Consider the following 14,968-nt stretch of genomic DNA (forward strand, 5'->3'; position numbering starts at 1 on the left):
GCCTGGAAATGGCAGGAGAGAGCTGTAGAGTCCTCATAGTTCATGAGGAGACCCTCAGCGAGGGCAGAGGAAGCCTCAAAGAAGGCCAGAGGTGCAGCAAGGCTTTGTTTGTGCTGCCCAGCCTCTCCGCCTAACAGCTGATGTAGCTGCTGCTTTCCTGTGTGTCCTTCAGCTTCCTGCCAGCCCCAGGATATTTTTGGATACCGTATTTTTGGTATGGATTGAAGAGAGAGTGACAGAAAAGGCGTTTGGGGGGGCTCTGCACCTTATGCATGCGGGGCCCCCCATGTAAGTGTGGCGATGCTTATATATGATTCTTATGACATGAAATACTAAATAAAAAATTATTATGGGCCTGTTCAAGTTTCAGCTTGAATGTTTTTTCTTCCTCAGGAATTGCATTGGGCAACAGTTTGCTATGATGGAGTTGAAACTGGCGGTTGCTCTGACTTTGCTGCGCTTCCAAGTAGCGCCAGATCCTGCTAATCCTCCCCTTGAGAAACCTCAGCTCATAATGCGCTCTTGGAATGGGATTCACTTATATTTAAAGAAGCTTGCATAGATTCTCTGTCAACCACAGAACATGACTCTTGTAAATAATAAAACTTGTGGAGCTGCTAAGATGTGTTAACTTTATCGCTATTTGATAGATTAGAAGAAATATATTACAGTTAAACCTCGGCTTCCGAACGGCTCCATTTCCAAACGTTTCAGCTCCTGAACGCCAAAAACCTGGAAGTAAATGCTCTGGCTTTCACACATTTTTCAGAAGCCGAATATCTGACGCGACTTCCACTTGAGTGCAGGAAACTCTTGCAACCAATTGGAAGCTGTGTCTCAGTTGTCGAACGTTTCGGAAGCCTAATGGGCTTCCGGAACAGATTATGTTTGACGACCGAGGTTTTACTTTATATATTTAAAGAGCTATGATACTGCCATCCCTGCTGTTTTTCAGTACCTGTCAAGGACCTTCCTCTTCCAACAAGCCTTTTAAGTGGAAATCTTTCCTAGCCTGCACTTGTATTGGAATCCTCCCCCCCCCCAATGTGTTTGAATTAAAAAAATTGCTTGAGTGTTTGCCTCCCTTGGCTCCATTGGGAGGAAGGGTAAGATATTAAGGAAGGAAGGAAGGAAGGAAGGAAGGAAGGAAGGAAGGAAGGAAGGAAGGAAGGAAAAGCCTCTATGAGAAGCAGCCATGGTGTTGAACAACTTCAAGTAAGCATGCACAACAGAATCCAGTTACAGACACAGATTATAATAAAACCTAGTACAGTGCCAGAGTAGCTGGTTAAATGGTCTCAGAAGAGTTGTATTGTGTGATTTCCCTCCCCCTCCCCACACACAGTGAAGCATGGATATTGGGAAGACCTGAGAATTTTGTGTCCTTACTAATAAAGGGGGGGGGCAACCCAAACTTCCTTGAGCCAATATTTCTTTGCATCACTTCTCTCAGCACTCTTACTTACTTAACTTACTTAATTTTATTTACGGCTATTAGCCCATAAAATATGTACAACTCATCTGTGTTGTGTAAGACATTCAGATAAGGCTATATCCAGGACATTATTGAACCATTCCTCTTTAGGTAGCATCAGACATGACTTCAGTTGTTCCAATGACCATCTAAGCCACCATCAGTAAGAACAAGTCAAGACATCACATGGCCCTTGCCTCCTCAATCGCCAGGTGGCGTGTTTGATTCCATAGTACAACTATGCACTGTGTAGCATACCTGTAACTTGTTTTTCTACCCAGCAGCTCAAATGTGTACATTTTCCTCCCCTACCTGCTTCTATATTTGTAGCAGCCCTGTGAGGTGGGCTGGGTTATGTTAATATAGATACATAAGCAGCAGCAGGGGGCCCAATCCACATACAATGTACCAGGCCCAGGAAATCCTGTTGACGTCTCTGAGATTACCGTTGCTCCTGATCTGGAAATTCTCCCAGCTGGAGCATAACGCTGCAGCTAGACTGATGGCGGGGACAGACTACAGCCAGCACATAACTCTGGGGCTTAAAAGCTTTCACTGGATACCCATACCCCACTGGACCAAGTTCAAAATTATTGCATTAATTTACAGGGCCCCAAACAACATGGACGCAGGATACCTTAAGGATCCAATGGTTCCATATATCCAGGGCTTTTTTTCAGAGGGAATTAACAGGAACTCAGTTCCGCCACCACTGCCATTCTAAGAAAACAAGGGAGGTGTTCATAGTGAGTTCCAGCACCTCTTTTTCTAGAAAAATAGCACTGTACAGTGGTACCTCGGGTTAAGTACTTAATTCGTTCCAGAGGTCCATTCTTAACCTGAAACTGTTCTTAACCTGAAGCACCACTTTAGCTAATGGGGCCTCCTGCTGCCGCTGCGCCGCTGGAGCACAATTTCTGTTCTCATCCTGAAGCAAAGCTCTTAACCTGAAGCACTATTTCTGGGTTAGTGGAGTCTGTAACCTGAAGCGTATGTAACCTGAAGCATATGTAACCCGAGGTACCACTGTATATATCCTTGGGACGTGATTTTGATTGGCAGAATGTCCCATGGAAAAAGCCGAAGTCCCCTTACCCTGATTCATAGCTCCAGTCAAATTTGCATAATTTCTGTATTTTTATTTTGTTTTCTACTGCATAAATCTTGTGCTTCTCAGCTCCTGCTATCAGAAGCTTGAGCTGTGTGATCTGTGACCTTGTGACATGGCAATACACTAGATAAATAATTGTACTTTCATACAATAAAACTCAGGTTAATGCTTGCAGAGTGTAATTATATGACCTCAACACACACACATACACACACACACATTCACATCCAACACAGTCATATCTAGGAACTGCATTTTTTATGACTGAATAGATATTAAAGGGCACAATAGTTGTTACACTGTTTCTTGGCAGAGAAAAAGGAAAGCTGAAAGGGAGAATGTTATTGGTTGTTGGTCCCACCCAGTAGACTTTGGCTGGACTCAAATTACAGTTCCTATAGTCAATAAGTTTAATCTTTGAGGGAAAGTACGTGGGTGGTTCTTGCAGGCGAATACTTCTGATTTCCCTGGTAATGTACCAGAGATTACAGCAATTTGCAAAAAGATAGTGTTCAGTATTAGGACTAGAACTCCTTCTAGACCTGGCACTTTTAGCAATAGCAGCTCAGTGGAAGAAGGCACAGTAAACCAAGGTGGGAGTGTGAAAACTCTTCCAGAGATGGTCCTAAATTCTTCTTGGTCTTGGCTGCCTTGGGATTTATCTCATATTTTCCACTTGACAATTATTTTGAGCTTTGCCTATGTGGCCCTGAAAGCTGTTCAGCTGTATCAGAAAAAACAGTACCTGGTCAAAGTTCTCAGCAGTTTTCCAGGACCTCCCGCTCACTGGCTATATGGCCATGTCAAAATGGTAAGGTGGCTGTGCAGGCGGCATGTGTGTGGCAGAGCGAAGGTGTTGGAGAAAGTGTCTTTATCTATGTATTTGCTAAGCTTTATGCTAAGAAAGTAATGGATTGATGCCCACATTCTTTTGTGTTATGTAAACATAGTGAGAAAAGTGCTTTTCGCTTGCTTTTTCTACTAACAGAGATTTAGGAGAAGGTCTTAACCCTTTCAAATGCAAGGAAAAGTCTGCTTGCACTTTTAAAAGTGCTGTGTAATGTTTGTCCACATTTGCAAGAAGAAATATTTTTGTGTGCTTTGGGACTCCCTCCCTATTTGTTGACACTAGGCAGGCTCCCTCACCACAGTGGTTTGGACACTGACTGAACATGTCTTTATTTCACCAAGCCTACTCAACCATATGATTTAGTGACCTGTATCTTTTTAAAAAGTTTTAGTGATTTTATCACTGTATTTTAATTATGATTATTTCATACATGTTTGCTGTATCAACTAAGCAAAACATTCCCTTTTCCAATATGGCTTCTCCACTTAGTACTTTCTTTGTCCTCATACCACAGCAATACGTTAAATCACCCAAAAAGTTTCTGCTATGTGTGTAGAGAATTAACATTTAAATCTCAGAAACGAAGTTTCACTCCACTTGTTTGAAAGGCACGCACACTTTATTTTGGTATTGTGGTAGGTGATCAAGACAAACCATTGGCCCCATATATTTGTTGTAAAACATGTGTAGCACTCTTGACAGCCTGGCTAAAAGAGCCATCTTGCAGAATGCAGTTTGTTGTACCAAGGCAGGTAGAGTCTAAGGATGCTTGTGAACTTCTGCTGCCTGTTAGTCCAGAAACAAAATAGAGACATAAAACAACATCAGCACAATTTTAACTGCTTTCTTGAGCATTGGTTCCAATTCATATTTTGTGCTAAGAGGAATCCAGCCACAGCGGTTTCTCAGCTTCATGTCACATTTTGAAAGGATATTTTATATCAAATGCGCTGTTTCATTAATGCTGTCATTCAGTCTGTTTAAACCTACAAGACAGCTGGCTTGGGGTACTGTACCTGGTCTGTTGAATACTGACTATGTATATTCAGAAATAGGGATGAATAATCTCTCAGTCTCAGTATTGTCTGTTTCTTATTTGCATAGCTGTCAACATTTCTCTTTCTTGCAAGGAATCCTATTTGGAATAAGGGAATTTCCCTTTAAAAAAGGGAAACGTTGACAGCTATGCTTATTTGTCCAAACTTCAATTTGGTTCTCTACATTTCTGCAGTAACTTGCAGATTATATATATATATTTTTTAAATAAAATTTTCATACAAATTATTTAGCATTTTACCATAAATGTCTCCTAAGAAACACATTTTTAATGCACTTTTAACTAATACAGTGGTATCTCGGGTTACAAACACCTTGGGTTACAAACACTTTGGGTTACAGACTCCGCTAACCTGGAAGTAGTACCTCGGGTTAAGAACGTTACCTCAGGATGAGAACAGAAATCGCACGGCGGTGGTGTAGCGGTAGCGGGAGGCCCCATTAGCTAAAGTGGTACTTGAGGTTAAGAACAGTTTCAGGTTAAGAATGGACCTCCGGAACGAATTCAGTTCGTAACCAGAGGTACCACTGTACACACATTTTTGCAAACTTTTTTCCCTATACTGTGCATCTTTGTACATTATTTTTACGCATGTTTGTTTTTATGCACACCTTTACCTAATATATAAATTTTTCTAAACGTTATTTGCTTGGAGAACTGCACCACAAAATTCAGGTAAGTGTGAATTTCACAGGACGATTGTGTTTTGATTCTCATATTGTTTTGGAACATGAGAATTTTGCATATCCACCTTTAAATGTGAACTGAATCAGTATCCCTACTCAGTGGCGTAGCATGGGGGGTGCCAGGGGGGCCGGCCGCACCGGGCGCAACATGGGCGGGGGGCGCGCTCGCACTAGCAGCTCTCTGCCCCTACTAAAATCCACGGGTTAGGGAGCCCGCGCTCGCTCGGCTTGGCGAGGAGGTCGCGGAAGGGGGAGAGTGAAGCCTTCTGCCGCGGGCAAAAAAAGGAGAGGAAGCCGGGCGGGCGGGCGGGCGGGCTGGCTGGCTGGCTGGCTGGCGGGGGTCTGGCTGCGCCTGCTGCTGGCGTTGCCGCTGCTGCCGGGCTTTGACAGCTTGGCGAAGCGGAGGGAGAGGAGCTTTATGGTAATTGCGGCTCTCTCTCCACTGGCCGCCTGGGTAGTGAGCCGAGCCGAGCAGGGAGTCTGGCGAGGGGGCGGGAAGAGACTTTTCCACCTCGCCTGGTCAAAAAGGAGAGCGGAGTCTCCTCAGGGCGCCCTCAGGCAGGGCAGGGCAAGGCAAGCAGAGCGAGGAGGAGAGAGAGGGGAAGGGGGGGGAGCAGCCAGGAAACGCTGCGGTGTGGAGGAGGAATCAATTAAGGAGAGAAAGCGAAAAGCCTTGGAGAAAGGGAAAAAAGGAAAGAAAAGAGGCAGCTCCAGGAGAGCGCGGGGGAAAGAGAAGCCTCGCTGCTTGGGAGATTAAATTACTGTACTTGCCTTGCCCCGGGTTAGGGGGCGCAAATTAATTGCCTTGCCCTGGGTTAGGGGGCGCAAATTACTTGCCTTGCCCCGGGTGCTGATAACCCATGCTACGCCGCTGTCCCTACTCAGGAGTTCAGTTTACATTCCAAGCTAGAGAAGAGCTTTTGGGGGACACTGTGCTCAGTTCAGAACATTGCTGAACTTTAAACTAAGTCATATTCCAAGGTAAATAAAAAAAAAATCCTTCCAGTAGCACCTTAGAGACCAACTAAGTTTGTTATTGGTATGAGCTTTCGTGTGCATGCACACTTCTGTTATCTGAAGATAAGGTGCTACTGAATTGATTATTTTTATTTTGTTTTGACTACGGCAGACTAACATGGCTACCTGACTGTAACTAGATCCAAGGTAAATAATTGCAACCTGCAGCAACAGCACTAGAGATCAGCTATAGCAGATCTGCCAGCCATTATGCTAAGCCAAGCTGTAAGGAGTGCTTCATGCCATTACTTCCTCATATCTTGTTTGCTTCACACTTTTTGAAATGCAAGCAAGCGACAAATGATGGAATTTCTCATCACGTTTGTACTAACAGCTTTCAGCCATTGCCAGATACAGGGCTGAACTGCGAACATTTAAGTCAACATTCAGAAACCAAAGAATCTACTCAGCCAGTAGAAACAAACATTTCTTCCTGAGAGCACTTTGAAGGAAAATAATAGAGAACCTCATATAATCTGTGCTGAGCACGAAGAGCAGCATAAACAGCATGTTATCTGCTCATGACTTAAGGACTTTATGATGATATGATTATTCCACACCCATCGTACGTTCTAGAAGTATAACATTAACTTGGCCTTGACTGATACCTTCCTGAATATTTTCTTATCATTAGGCACTTGTGGTTGGGGGAGAAATACACTTTCAACAAAGTGACAATTTGGAATGCCATTCCATTGTGAAAAAATGAGAAGGATTCTGAGTGCAAAATTGCACAGTTGTGACTCATGTGTTATGGAATCTCAAGCTTTTAAATTTTAGAGGGGGGCCATATTTTCTTTTTCCTAAACACAAGACTGGCATACAGAGTTTATTTTACTTTGAAAATAAAAGCCTGATCCATAACTAGGTCAAGACATTGACAGCCAACAAGCAATTATTAAATTACCATTGCTTATTTAAAATTGAAAATCAATGATGCAACTTCAACATACCACCTGAGACATTGTTCATGTATGCCGAGCACTCTGCAATCTTTTGCTGGCTCAGATGATTGCTTGGCAGGTGGCGGGGAAACAACACATTTTCTTTCATCAAGAGAACTAGGGAAAACCCTAGTTTTAAAAGAGCCTCTCTCCTCTAATACCCATGCTTATGATGGAAAACTCAAAATGTGTGCACACATTTATCACAGGCATATCCCAGCTTCTCTCTTGTTAGTTTCTATACACTTATATGTCCCACAACAGTTCCAAGGTACCTTTGGCTTGCTAGATGTTGTTCAGCTACAACTCCCATCAGCCATAGGCACTGCTCATGCTTGCTAAGGCTGATGGGAGTTGTAATTCAGCAAATTCAAGAGAGCCAAAGGTTCTCTGCACTTGTCCTATTATGTTCTTTGTAAAATCCTACTGTGGGTCTAGTCACAGCACCCTCCACCCCTGTGCAAAAGCAGTAGCTATAGTGTAAAGGAACAAACATGACAAGGGGTAAAAAGTGGTCACAACTTTATTGATTACAGGTATAGGTAGACTTTGGCTCAGGCATTGGGTGCATATCTATATTAGCCTCCTACTGGAGGACTGAAATTTTGAACAGGGTCATGCCATGTATTGTGGACTCCCCAAGACATGAATCTCTAGTCCCACATTCAGCCTCTACTCCCTGGCTCCCCTATTGGACGTGCAAATCTTTGTATTTGTGATTGATCTATTTCTCTTATGCAATCTTACCTAAAACAGAGGAAAGATTTGCACACATAAAGAAGCATAATCAATAATAAATGGTATATAATAACGTTATTATAATGGTTCAATTTATTTCAATTAGGAAACAATGGTTTTTCTAACTGTATTATTTGGTGGCTGTTTACTTCTTAAAATTTAGACATCAGTGGCTTTATCATTCTTAAGCAGTGCATGTTCTTCTACAGCTGTGAGGTTCAGTGCAGAACAGAAAGAAAGCGGGTTTTAAAAGACTGGGCTATTAAGACAGAGCCAAGGGGGTGAATAATTCCATTGTTAAATACGCATCCTAGCTTAAAGTTATAAACCATTTCATCATATAACCATCTAAGTCTGATTTCATCCTGAACTAAATGTTTAATCACGGTGTCCGAGATGTAAACTGACTACTGATTTTTTTTTTTTAAAAAAAAAATGATGCAGATGAAACCAGAAGAAGAATTCCTGAACATAGCAGCATGGACAGAAAATTACCCACACTGCCATCCACTTTGGTATGGAACTTTCTTGGCTTTCCTGGCCCTCAACCACCCTGAATATGCAAAGGCAGTGTACAGCAGAGGTGGTAAGAAATTTGTATCTTACATCCTTCTGATCGTGAAGTTACATGAATATGCTAGAGGTTGTAAAAATTATCCATGCATTTATCTCTGTGCACTAAGTTGCACTGCTCTTTGCTTTTATTGAGATACAAATGTGATTCATATTTCAAGGCCCTCCTAAAGCAACCTTCCCCAAGCTGGTGCTTTTAAGATGTTTTGAACTACAACTCCCACCAGTCCCAGTCAGTGGCCTGGCCCTCACTGTCAGGCAAAGAGCTCCAACTCTCAGGTCTAGTTCCCCTCAAGTCTGTAATGCTCAGATCAGATTAATAGAGAAGGCACATTGCAGGCTACAAAGTTCAACAGGTATATTAGAGACTTGCACACGCAACGCCTTGCACTATGATTGAGTGGGCTTGGGGCTATGTGACGTCAGCACACTGTGCACGCATGCCCAGCAGCGTGTGCACATGATGTCAGCATGGCATGCTATGCGGTGGGTGGGTGCGCCCACTGCAGAATTTGGGGGGCGGCCCTTTCAATATTGGGGATCCTGGCCACCTGCTCCCCCACTCGGTAACCCTGGAGACTTGGATACTTCCTTTTGGAAAGTGGGGGAAGCATGACAATTTGCCCAATGGGCAAGGAAAAGGTTGTTTGTCTTAATTCTCATGTGCAAAGATGTGGGAGTGTGCCTTGGACCTGGCTGCTGAAAAGCAAAGAGAGGCAAGTGAGGGAGCTCTGGGTGCCCATAGGAATCGCCTGGCTTGAGGAAACAGAGTGCAATTTAGCAAATTAAACATTTAAATTTGTTCTCACAAATAGTTTTTTACCATGTTTTGCTAAGCTCATTTTCTCTCATTTATCACACTATTCAGATCCTAAAGCTCTTGTAGCATACGACTTCCTAATTCCATGGATTGGTATGTATTTTCTCTCACTAATTTTATGTATTCCTGTATTTACTGTGATATTCTTGTATCAAGCATATACATATATTCTCAGCTTTCAAAGTTCAAACTTTGGGAAGCTGCTAGTATTTGTTAAGCTGGTGCCTTCCCCACTGGTGCCTTCCAGGAGGCTTCAGTGCCAGGTTTATTCCTCTGGCCAACTGATTTCTGCCCATTTTGCTCAGGAATCAGACTCTATAGTATGTTTCCCTACAATCTCAAAAGTCTGTCCTTATAGAGTCTGTGAAGATGGACTTCTCGGGTTGTAAGGAAATATACACACTGCATTCCATGTTTCAGAAATCCTTTATGTCAGGGAACTGACATCGGAGCCAGAGGCGCAGGGAAGGCTCTCAAGTGATGCTGGAGAGGGACCCAGCAGGGAGAGAGGCAGCTCAGCTGGGGAAGGAAATCAGCGCAACACCATGGATAAAGGGGGGCAGATGGGGGAATCGGCGAGAGGGCTCCAGGACTCTACACTGGACACCAGCGGGGAGAGCATGGGTCCTCCGCTACCCACACCCTCCCTGCGCAAAAGACTTCTGCGCAGGGAGAGAAGGAGGAGACTTGGTGTCAAACAACTTTTATGCTGGAAAAGGTTTAAGAAACGCCCACTGACGGATTCTGCTAGCGACTGAGGCAGCCACGAAGTGAAGGGCTGTCCAGACAGGAAAGGTTTAACAAGCCAACTTAGCCAGGAGTGGCGGTAACTTACGCACGAGCAACCCATATTCATTACACTTTAGTAGGTAAATAGATTCTTAACTTGAATTGTTCCAGCAATTAAGTCCCTACTTCAATGGGTCCTGGGGGGATCCTTCTACTATAAACCCTGTCATCTGTGGTGGATAATTTACCCTGTGACCCTGACCCTGGTGTATGTGCCTACGAAAGACAACATTATCTTGGGCTTCTGTTCCTCATTTTCCTTCCTTTCCTTGGCAGGAAGGGGGCTTCTCATCCTGAATGGGCCAAAGTGGCAGCAGCACCGGAAACTGCTGACTCCCGGATTCCATTACAATATTCTGAAGCCTTATGTGACTCTTATGGCAGAATCAGTCAAGAGGATGCTGGTAAGAAACCCCCTTGATATGTTCAGGAGGTCAGCTCCAGTCTAAGAAGTTCCTCATCCACCTTCATGTTCTCAGTCCTGCTTTGAGCAGACTCAGAGGGCCTTTAATTTCTCTTTTTCTCCTCTGACATACCATGGAGATTTTTTGGAGTCAGAAGCCCCCATCAAAGTGTGAAGCTAGTTGAGCAGCCCTTTCGGTCTCAGGCAATGAGTTTGCAACAGCATTGAATTCTAAATTTCCTTCATAAACCTGTGAACCTTAATATTGTTTTAATTAGTTCATTCACCTTCTCAAGATAAATGGATGGTCACCATTAGCTTTCTTTCTGTAATATTAAAATGCATCACTTTGAAGGGTTGGTTGTTCAGTGTTGTATTAGCTAGAATTGTATGTCAAAACTGTGTTTACTTTTGCAGACAGTGTTTTGACTGGAATGCCTGCTATCACCCTTTCCTTTATAGTCCTGTGAATTAATGATCAATTCATTAGCTCCTGAGAATCTCCTGATCTGCCTTCTTTGTTTCAGGGTACACCGTCTTTTTTTTAAAAAAATAGTATTTATTAAGGTTTTAAGTTTACAAAAAGGCAAAAGAAAAAACACCAAATTAAACAATGACAAAACAACACATCACAATAAAAAACAAAAAATAGAAACAATTAAAAACAAAAGAAAAAACAAATCAAGCCTTCCCATAACTTATCTTTCATTTGCTTGTTTCCCTGACCTCCTCACACCTCCCTTTTTTGTATTCTAAGTCAATTATCCATTTCAGCAAATCTTTTCCCTCTCTTCAAAAGTTTTATCCTGAAAATTTATCTTGATCTTAATATAAGTTTACTTTCCCTCTTTTCACCAATTAACAGTCTATTTTTCTTAAATCTTTGATACATTTCTGCTAAAGTCACATAGATTCATTCCAACATCATTCTAACATTCATTAATTTTACAATGTTTCTGTAAATAGTCTTTAAATTTCTTCCAATCTTCTTCCACCGACTCTTCTCCCTGGTCTCGGATTCTGCCAGTCATTTCCGCCAGTTCCATATAGTCTATCACCTTCATCTGCCATGCTTCCAGAGTGGGTAGATCTTGTGTCTTCCAATACTTTGCAATAAGTATTCTTGCTGCTGTTGTGGCATACATAAAGAAAGTTCTGTCCTTCTTTGGCACCAATTGGCCGACCATGCCCAGGAGAAAGGCCTCTGGTTTCTTCAGAAAGGTATATTTAAATACCTTTTTCATTTCGTTATAGATCATCTCCCAGAAAGCTTTAATCCTTGGGCATGTCCACCAAAGGTGAAAGAATGTACCTTCAGTCTCTTTACATTTCCAACATTTATTATCGGGCAAATGGTAGACCCGACCCTGAAGCATACAGCTGAGTCTCTCTCAAGGGACAGCTGCACATAATCTTAGCAAAACCATTTCCCAAATGCAAGGATCATTTGCAGGGGAAAGTTAATGGGCAGCATGGAGAATGCTCAATTCTGTCTCACGCCTCTTCATTCTTCTCCACATTTCCTCCCCACAGGCTTTATGTGTGTTCCTGAACTAGGCTTACGAGCCAGTAGAGGAAACTGCCCAGCAGACAGTGGTGCCTGATGCACATTGCGACCAGGAGGGTAGAAGGCAGGGTGGTCAAAAATAAGTGGCGCCAGAGCAAATGACAGGCAGAGCCAACTAATCTTACTCCATGCTGAGTTCTAGAAATGCAACACTGAGGCTATGGACACAGGCATGCCTTTGACTGGTTATACGTAAAAAGGCACGTGGGTGGGGTCACCCTGAGGTTGATGGGACGGTGCTCCAGTCATCCTAATGAACTAGCCTCCACTGCTAGGAGGGGTCTAGGCAAACTGATGTATGGGGAAAGGGTTAAGCACCTGTACTTCTCACCCAATGATTCTCCTTTGGAAATGCTCTCTGCCATGCCATGCCTTAGTATTATGGGGTAAGGATCACTGTCATTACCTTGTAATGTGCAATTTCACCTTCAGTGATGTGAGTACATGAAAGGACCCAGAATAAGAAATAATCAAAACACCTCAGAAAATAAATATAACTTATTCTGCAATTAACTAGCAAAATCCATAGTTGGGCAGCGACTGACATACTTGACAATCTAACGTTTTCATATATTGACCACAGCAGATCATTTATTGTTTCAGTATCTAATAACGAATCATCTAATAATTCTAGAGACTTTCCCAGAATGAGACTTCTCATTTCTGTCCCTTTCCTAAAACATTAGGATACATGGGGAAAGCTGGTACCAAAGAATGGCACAGTATCAGTGGAGATGTTCGAACATGTCAGTCTGATGACTCTTGATACTATTATGAAATGTGCCTTCAGCTACCAGAAAAATGCTGAAACGGACAGGTGAGTATAAGATGCCTATTTAAGGCAAGGTGGGAGCCACAGGCCGATACAGTCTTTCCTTTTTGTGCCATGGGCTAGCAGTGACATGACGCTGCAATCACCACTGCAATCTGTATATGGTTAATGAAGCCATTCAGGATGTTGGCCATCACTACATCATTCGTGAGCAAATTCTATAGTTTAACTGTGCAAAGAAATACTTTCTTTTGTTTCTGATGAATCTTTCAACTGTCGGCTTCAACGGATGGCCCTGGGTTCCTTCCTCTAGCCCCTGGGCCAATTTGTTTGTCCTTATTGTGGGATAACCAGCCTCACATAACCAGCATGCTTGGGTCTAATTAATGCATGAAGGGGTTAAGACCATAACGTAAGCTGTCCTGCCAGTCTTAGCTCACCTTGGAAGAGAGTAGGCAATCAGAAACTAATTGGTGAGTGACCTGGCTGCTGAATTCTGCACCAGCTGAAGTTTCCGAGCTGTCTTCAGAGGTAGACATATGTATAACGTGTTGCTATATTATAACATAGAGGTTACCAAAGTATACACAACATAAGTTGTGTATCCAGATAGGGATACAGCTAGGCCACTAGCCGAAGTTGATGGAAGGAATACCTTGCCACTGATGCCACCTAGGCCTCAAGTGACAGCAAATGATCCAGAAATACCCCCCAAATTATGTATCCGTTCCTTCAGAGGGTGTGTAACCCCATCAAGAGCACACAGCCTCCCATCCATCCAGTCCAAGGAACCACTCACTAACAGTGCTTCAGTCTTATCTGGATTGAGCTTCAATTTCTTGGTGCTCATACCAAGGCAAGCACTGCCACACCTGCAGATGCAAAGGAGAAGCAGAGCTGTGTTTAATCAGCATATTGCTGACAACATACTCCAAAACTCTGGATAACTCCACTCAGGAGTTTCATGCAGATGTTGTGGGGGATAAAATTCAACCCTGATGAACCCCACATTAAAGGCTCTGTGGAGCTGAGAAGAACTCCCCAAGTATCACCCTCTGGAAACACCCATTGAAGAAGGAGTGGAACCACTACAAAACAATGCCACTCATCCCTACCTCCGATCTCAAATAGAAATGGATCTAGAAATGGGACTTTTAATAAACATGTCATCTTACCTTTTTTGTCTTCATTTTGTGCTTATATTTGTTTCCACTTTCCTACTGTCCACAGAGATAATTCCTACATTCAAACTGTATTTGATCTCAGCTTCCTGTATTATGAAAGACTGAAAACACCTTGGCATCACAATGATCTCATTTACCGGTTGAGCGCCAAAGGGCGTCAGTTTTACAAAGCTTGCAAAATAGCCCACCATCACACAGGTATGTATCTTTTACTTCCCAGCAACATCTTCTTCTTCCTCCTCATCCCTCTCCTCTTCTTCTGAGCTAATATATAAATTTATTTCATAATAGAAAAATCAAAAGCAAAAACATACTGTTTCAGTACCATTAGGAAAATTAAAAATTGTAACTGTCAGTATGATGAACTAAGGGCATATAAAATGTAGGTGTGAAAAGAAGAAAAAATTTAAAAAAACAATTTAATATGGGTTAAATGATTAGTAACACAGTGGACTTATTAGGAAAGTTAGAGAAATGAGAAATCTAAAAAGGTTGAATATATTTGCTTGCCTCTTACACATAGCTTTATTCATTTCATACTGTTTGTTTTCAATGCAGAGAAGGTAATAAGCGAGAGGAAGGATTCCCTCAAGAATGAGAAAGAGCTTGAAAAGATTCTGAAGAAGAGGCATTTGGACTTCCTGGATATTCTTCTTTGCGCAAAGGTGGACATTGTAGAAATAATGCACCTATGCCTGCCATGCTATATTGCTAAGGGCTTTTCCAGCCATCACTATTCTGTTCAGATGACATAGCCCAAGCAAAACTCCCATGGTCTGCAATATATACATAAAATTGTAAAGCTGTCATCATACTGCAGTTTGTGTGGCTGCTGACAGGTGGCCATGTTAACTCCAGCATTATGGCAGAATGGATGGTGGGCACGTGAGTGAGCAAGCACCATGGGTGGCAAGTGGCCCAGGTGAGCTGTTTAATTGAGGGGGTGGTGCTTCAGAGAGCAGCTTGGCAAACTGCTTTCTGAA

General features: G+C 42.7%; 1 protein-coding gene across 1 annotated transcript in view; it reads left to right on the forward strand.

The window, feature by feature from the left end:
• Positions 1 to 14,968, forward strand: part of LOC308587760 (uncharacterized protein) — a 41,199-nt gene that overhangs the window by 20,076 nt on the left and 6,155 nt on the right. Inside the window, exons 12-19 of the mRNA XM_081195525.1 lie at positions 394 to 556; positions 3,007 to 3,396; positions 8,322 to 8,463; positions 9,319 to 9,363; positions 10,336 to 10,463; positions 12,716 to 12,846; positions 14,032 to 14,183; positions 14,544 to 14,650. Coding sequence (XP_081051651.1) covers positions 394 to 556; positions 3,007 to 3,396; positions 8,322 to 8,463; positions 9,319 to 9,363; positions 10,336 to 10,463; positions 12,716 to 12,846; positions 14,032 to 14,183; positions 14,544 to 14,650 — 1,258 coding nt within the window. The remainder of the gene's footprint in view (positions 1 to 393; positions 557 to 3,006; positions 3,397 to 8,321; positions 8,464 to 9,318; positions 9,364 to 10,335; positions 10,464 to 12,715; positions 12,847 to 14,031; positions 14,184 to 14,543; positions 14,651 to 14,968) is intronic.

The sequence above is a fragment of the Podarcis bocagei genome, assembly GCF_964188305.1.
Source record: "Podarcis bocagei genome assembly, chromosome: 5".
Lineage (NCBI taxonomy): Eukaryota > Metazoa > Chordata > Lepidosauria > Squamata > Lacertidae > Podarcis > Podarcis bocagei.